The following is a 7014-nucleotide window of genomic DNA, read 5'->3' on the forward strand; positions in this document are numbered from 1 at the left end:
AACACCAAAAATGATAAATTTTAATTAAATATTTACATGACAAGATCTTTTCAAGTAGTAAACCAAACTCTTTAATGTAGTGTACAGTTAAATTTGAATATGTGGGCTTCCGTGTATAAACCTCTGCCAGTGTGGTGGTGCACACTTGTAAATCCAGCACTCTGGAGGCTGAAGCAAGAGGACGGAGAGTTCGAGGGCAGTCTGGGCTACCCGTGAGTTCAAGGCTGGCCTGGACTCCCTACTGTCTTAAGCGAATCAGTGAACAAAAGTGCTGGGGTCCTGCCCAACATCTTCAAACGTGCTATCCCCAGAGCTCATACAGAAGCCTGGTAAGGGCAGGGCTCCTGCATCATACCAAGGACTTGCTATGTAGTGAATGGAAAGAAATCCAGGGAGGACTGGGAAAATGAACTTAGGCTCCTCACGAATATTGTTTTGCAAACGGAGCCAGACTCACTGTGGATATCACGTGCTGTGCTGCCTTCAGACTTTGTCCCCGAGAGACTGCCAGGACTTGCCCCACCCTCAGGCATCTCAAGCCCCCTCTGCTTTCAGCAGCTGGCTCACCAGCCTGCCATTCTTTCCTCTCTAAAGCAGAGACCTGCCATCCCCTCTTCCCTTAGACCTAAGTGACTTCATCAGTTTAAATTCTGGAATGAAGCCAGAGAGCTGGGTTCCAGTGTAGCCCCTGCCAGCCTTGCTGTGGGATCGTAGGCAGGTCCCATCCTCCCTGGCCAAGCCTCTGTCTCTCTTGTCTGTGAAATGGAATTGAGATGTCACCTAGACTGGCACGCAAACCAAGGAAGCCACAGATATGCGAGGAACTGCTTTTTAAACAAACTGGACTGTGCTGGAGTTGGCTACTGAAACCAAACCAAAAGAAAAAGAGTTGTGCTCACTGCGGCGGGGCTGGGTTTCCCAATCAGCCCCTCAGAGCTCCAAGCCGCACTGGGGGAGGTGAATTTCCACTTGTCCCAGATCTTCCTGCCATTGCTATCTCCTGGCTAGCACAGAGGCACTGGGTCGCCTGGTGGGGAGCAGGTTAGGGTAAGTGGGGGTGTATAGACTTAGCTCCCAGAGGCCTGACTCAGCCAGCAGTAGGGCAGGCCTAGTCCTCACAGGCTTGGGAGGACATGACACAGGAATGTCCCTCCCGCCCGTCTTGGGCCCGCCCACCATGTCCTGTTCCTGCCCTGCAGACACACTGCAGCTCAGCTGGGGCTAGAGAGATGGTGACGCCTGGAGCTCTGTGAGGTGGGCGCAGCCAGTGGCTTCAGAGCAGCCTGGCCCTGGGGATGGGCCCAGGGCAGGCAGGGCCAGACCACAGAGCCCACACCGAGCTGGATCTGGCCCTAGAGTCTCCCCCACCTTCTAGGGAGGTGGTGCCCTCCCTCCCAGATCACTAGGCCTCAGGGCTGCTATCTGTGACTTGGTGTGGTCCATTCACCCAGCACCAGGCCTCTCAAGGCGTGTGCTCCAGGGCTGTTGTGGCTTACGGTCCTCCACTTCGGGACACTTGCCCCCTGTGGGCTGCTTGTCCCTCAGAGTCCTGTGGAATCTCTGATGGACTAGAGACCTGGGAGATGGCACAGGCGCAGCCTAACAGTAGCCATGCTTATGTGATACCTGCACTGTGTATATACGTGACTGGTGTATGGCTGAGTGCATGGCAAAGTGGCTGAGCCAGACGTTATGAGTGACAGTAGCGCATGTGTGGTTGTGGCTATGCCTGTGTGGTAGTGTGGCTGGGTGTGACTACGAGCACGAGTGTGCATGTGCGCATGGCCAGCTTTGGCCAGTGGGCAAGCAGCAGGACTGTGTGTGATTCTGTGGCTTTGGACTATGTCTCTGCATGGATGTGTGGATGACCATGTGGCTCTGTCACAGTGCTGCCAGGACCATCCCAGCCTCCCAGGCCTGGGTCTGCTCCAGCCGGTGCTGCAGCCATGGCTCGAGACTCCCAGCTCTCCTGTGTCCAGGGCAGTGGGACACAGGACCCAGAGTCTACTTCATCCTCAGCCCACAGGAGGCCACATAGTAGGCTCTGTTTTCCAGGCCAGACCAGGGCTGGGGATCAGCAGTCCTCCATCCCCACACTGGTACTGATGGCCACCAAGGACAGAAAAAGAGGCCTTGTCTTCTACCCCACCCAGAGCAAAGCAAAGGAGGAAACTGCAGGCAGCTGGACCCAGCTCATCCTGGAACATCTGCTGGCATGTAACTGAGGCCAGCAAGCCCCGCCACTATCAGTGTCCCCTCCTCTGCCACTGATCCCCCAGTCTCCTGCTGAGAGGTGTTCTGGCCAGCCTAGAACAATCCCAGATTCTCCAATACCCCAACCCACACAGATAAAAAGAAGCCAAAGAGAGGGGCCATGATGCCCCACTCCTCACCCCACACACCTTTCCCCACCCAGGGACCTCAGGATTCCTGGCCCATCCCTTCCTGCTTTTTCTCAAAAGTCCAAGCACTTCCCAAGTGCTGACCCTCAGGACAGCAGGCACAGGAGGTGGCCCCTCTCAGCGTGAGAGGGTGACAGCTCCCCAGAGCAGATGGCATTAACAAGGGACCTCAGAAAAGAGACCCTGTCCCTGCCACACTCAGAGCCCCTCTGCAGAGGATGCAGGGATTCACAGCTGAGCAGAGTTAGGGCAGACATTAAGTCCTCTGATGGGCCAAACAATGAAGGAGGGAGGCTAGGGGAGGGGAAAATTCCTCAGAAAGTCCCAGATCTGACCTAATATTGACCCAGGGCCAGAGGACTCATTCCAGAAGTTCCTGCGAGGACGCTCTGCCCTCAACAGCAGGGCCTGTGCCCATCTCTTGTCATGAGCTGGCCTGGCAAGGCCTCCCTGGCAGCCCTGACACCACGAGGCTCCTATCCAATCCCCTGGCCACCGGAAGACAACTGTGTCAACCTTGTTCAACTCTGCAGTGGCGGAGGCACAACTCCAATCACCGCGCACCCGCAAGGACCCAGCTGGGGGGCCTCCAGCTTCCAGCAAGGAGCCACCACAGAGCAAGGAACCCAGGGATGAAGGGGGAGGGACATGGTTTCTGGGTGTCCCCACCCCTCCCTGGACTGGGGCTTTCCAAGGACAAGGCCTGGACGTGGCTCCAGTGGGATGGAAAGCACCTGGGAGTATCCTGGGCGTAGCCTCCAACTCCTCCCTCCCACAACCCTCAGGGCACGGGGAACAGCACAGCCAAACCCCACATGGATCGACCCCCATCCTACAGCCCTTACAGCCAGGGACAGCAAGGTCTGACCCGCGGTGCAGCCCACCCAGAGTCTGGACCACCTCTAGCTGCTCCAGCAGCTCCTTATCCCCGACCTGTTGAGGGTCTATGGTCAAAACCACCCACCATGATTGTCAAATCTCATCCAGTGGCTTCCAGGGGCAATTCAGGGTCCAGCCTTCCCCGTCCTCAGCCCTCCCAGGATCCACACAGAAAGAGTTGTGCTCTTGTCATCTTAATAGTAGAAGGTTTATGGGGGAAAAAAGGGAGAGAAAATTCAAGCAGCAGCAGCTACAAGCAGACCAAGACCTCCTCGAGGCAGAGGTGAAAAGGTCACTGTCCCCCTAGCTGCTGCTCAGCCATGTCCTGGCCTGGAGGAGGCGGTGGCAGCCCCCAGAGGATGTAAACATAGGCTGGAGACAGCAGAGGTGACCAGGAGCTTCAAAGGGCTGGGAACTGGAATCCCTGGCTCTCCCCTGGGTTCCCACAGTGCGACAGGAAGGATTCCGGAAGACGACACCTCCCCAGCCAAGGCCCCTGGGAGCTGGAGTCTGGGCTGGCTTGGAGCAAGGCACTTACCACTGGGGAACTCAAATGTCCCATAACTTGAGGATGTCCCCTCCAGGAAAGCGCCACCAGAGCCTATGGTCCGTGGCTTGTCCTGCACCCTGAGCCCAGGGGAAAGGGTGCTGCCTGGCCCCCAAGCAAGGGAATGTGGGGGCATAGCAGGACAGGGGAAGCAGAGGCCCGCAGGAAGGAGTTGGCCTGCAGCCCCTCCTGCAGGGGATGGGGTGGGGCAGGGAGAGCCAGGACAGGGAGCGAAGACCATCCCTTCCCTCTGCCACCATGCCAGAGACCCCCTGGAGGGGACACTGAATGTGCTTGGGAAAGGTAAGGGAGAGAAGACCCCCACATAAATCCTCTCCCCAAAAGTCCTTCCCATTTACTGCCTGGCAGGTCCTCGTCACTCATCTCATCCAGACATTCTGCGGCAACGTTGCCTACTCTGGCCACAGGTTGCGTGGGCCCATCTGGGAGCTTCCAGGAACCCCTTACTCAGCCACCATCACACCGCATTGCCCTTGCCTGATGCTGTGTCTGACCCCTGCCTTGGATCGGTGCTCCCCTGGGACAGGCACCAGCCTGGGTACACAGCAACTGGCCCAGGACCACAATGACACTGATGAACAGGGGTGGTGAGGGCGGCCTGGCCCTGCCTTGCTCTGTCTCTGAAGCAGGTTGGCCGGGACAGCTCCAAAGCCCCTTCTCCCACCGCCTCACCCTCCCAAGCCCCGCCCCGCTGTGACCAGGCCAAGGCAGGGGCTGGGCAGTCAGAGGTGGTCATACATGCGCAGGGCCTTCTCCAACTGCTGGGCCACGCGCTGGTAAAAGAGGATCTGCTGGCGCAGGTAGCTCTGCATCATGTGCTGGAAGTCGAGCTCGCGGCGTTGGTGGAAGTGGTTCATCTCGGCCTGTAGGGCGAAGCCCACCACGCGGCAGCGCCTGCGGATGCCGTCCGCCTCATCCTGCACCATCCGGCCCTCGTCACTCATGCGCTGGCTCTCTTTCACCTTGGCGAAGGCGCCTTGTGGGCAAGGATAGGCAGGTGAGGGGAGGGGACTCAGCTGTCACACCCTGCCTGCCCCTGCAGCCCCCCAATGGTGAATAACATTGCTCAAGGCAATGTTATCCTCTCTCCTGAGCTCAGACTGTGGCCTGACCTCCTGGCCGTGTCCACCAGGGCACCCTCTACTGCTGCAGCCTCCCCTATACTATCTTCCCTCCATACTTGGGCACCACCAGTGGCCTGCACTGAGCAGTCTCACCCGTGCTAGATGTGGCTACTGGGCCTGGGCAGTTCCCGAACTGCCAGTGCAGATCTCACCCTCACACCACCTCCCAAAGCCACCTGGCCTCATTTTCTCTACGAAGCCTTCCTAGTTCCCCCACAGTCTCTGGAGGCTCTTGGGAGGAGCCCTGGGCTCCCTTTCAACCTGTGCCTTCTCTGCCCACCTGTCCTGGGCTGTGAGATTGATGTGCTCCTATCCTGTCCTCCTGGAGAGAAGCCTGGCCCACAACAGATCCTGTAGGTGGCCCCCACCCCCCATCGGCTGTGATCACTCCCCATGGTCTCCCCAGAGACTGTCCCAAAGTGCCCCAATATACCCCCCAAGCTAGGCGCCCTCCTGCCTCCTACCACTTTCAGACCAAGGTCCACATCCACCCCTCTGGCCCCCTCTGACCCTGCGGTCATCAAACGCTCTCAGCTCTTTCCTGCCTGCAAACTTCTGCCTGCTGGATGCGCATTCATAATTCAAGGCCTGGATCAGGTGCTGCTTCCACACCAGAGCCTTCCCAGGCCCCCAGGGAAAATGCCACCTGGTCTCATCTGTTCCCTGGTCCCCCACCTGCCTGTCACTCTGCTGATTCTAAAGCAGCACTTCAAAGGCCACCTGGTGTGCCTCCCACATCCAGCAGCCTCAGAAGACCAGAGGAGGCTGCTGTCATATCCAAGTGACAGGTGGGCATGAGTGGGGAATCCACCTGGGCAGGGAACCCAACCTGGAAGAATCGGAGGAATAATGAGCAACTGGTGAATGGATTCAGCTCTGGATTAGAAAACACTAAACTGCCAGGCGTGGTGGCACACACCTGTAATCTCAGCACTTGGGAGGCTGAAGCAGGAGGATTGTTGTGAGTTCAAGACCAGCCTGGGCTACAAAGTGAGCTCAAGGCCAGCCTGAACTGCACAGCAAGACCCTGTCTCAAAAAGACAAAAAGAAAAAAAAAAAAAAAAAAGAAGACATTTGACTGATTCCATCTTGAAGCCAGTGGGAAAAGGAGGCCTCTGGCCTCTCACTGGCATTCACCCTCGAGTAACAAGAGAGCATTGACTGTGCAAAGATGACAGAGGAGATGGGCAGGGTATGGAAGGCGGCACCTGCCCTGAGCTCTTGAGAACCCACTGCACATAGATAGTACAACCAGGACCCATGCTTTGTCACTCCTCCGTCAAGGAGGGAGGTTGGGGTCTTCAGGGTGACATTCCCTCCTTCATTGTCACTCATGTTGTCAGATGTACCCAAAATGCATTTATTGAGCACTTACTACATGCCAGGCAATGGCTCTTCATTCATGCTGGACATAACTGGAAACCTTTAGGAAGTGCAGCACTTGTCTCCGTTGGCAACTGCATGGCTAACTGCTTGCTCACCAGGAGCAACTGAAGCAGACTCCACTCCAGAGTCTCTGGGCAGCCCCAGCAACACACAAATAAATGTGCAGTGCTCAGCTCCCAGCCCTACAAGCTCTCTGTTCCCCTCCTCAAGAGCCCTACTCCTGCTCCATCCTGACAGTGTGGCCCTGGGCAGCAGAGCCATGATCACCCCAAGGCTTAGGGTGGGTGCAGTAAGACAATTCAGAGCTAGAGACACCCCAGAGAGCACTGCTTCCTGTCCCCAACTACCAGGGGAAACAGGTTTTGAGGGGCAGGGACTTGTCTCTGGACTCCCAACTTCCTTCCTACCCCCTGAGTCAGAGATGCCTGACCTTCTGCAGTAGCCCAGCAGCCCTCTGCTGTAGGAGCCCAGCATGGACACAGGGATTCAAGAAGGTCCCAGGGGCCAGGAGGTGCTTAAGAAGAAAGTACAGGAGCCAAGCGTGATAGGGAACACCTACAATCTTTGGCCTCTGGAGGCCAAAGCAGGAGGATCGCAAGTTTAAATCCAGCCCAGGAAACTTAGCAAGACTCTTAAAATAAAAAATTAGGGCTGG

At 56.9% G+C, this 7014-nt stretch overlaps 1 protein-coding gene across 1 annotated transcript in view; it reads right to left on the minus strand.

Annotated features, from left to right (window-relative positions):
- The window catches only part of Snx33 (sorting nexin 33), a 12511-nt gene continuing 5497 nt past the window's right edge, over positions 1-7014 (minus strand). Inside the window, exon 2 of the mRNA XM_005393502.2 lies at positions 1-4825. Within this exon, the coding sequence (XP_005393559.1) occupies positions 4572-4825 (254 nt within the window). The 3' untranslated portion in view covers positions 1-4571. The remainder of the gene's footprint in view (positions 4826-7014) is intronic.

This window comes from Chinchilla lanigera, unplaced genomic scaffold, assembly GCF_000276665.1.
Source record: "Chinchilla lanigera isolate Chin_1 unplaced genomic scaffold, ChiLan1.0 scaffold00049, whole genome shotgun sequence".
NCBI lineage: Eukaryota > Metazoa > Chordata > Mammalia > Rodentia > Chinchillidae > Chinchilla > Chinchilla lanigera.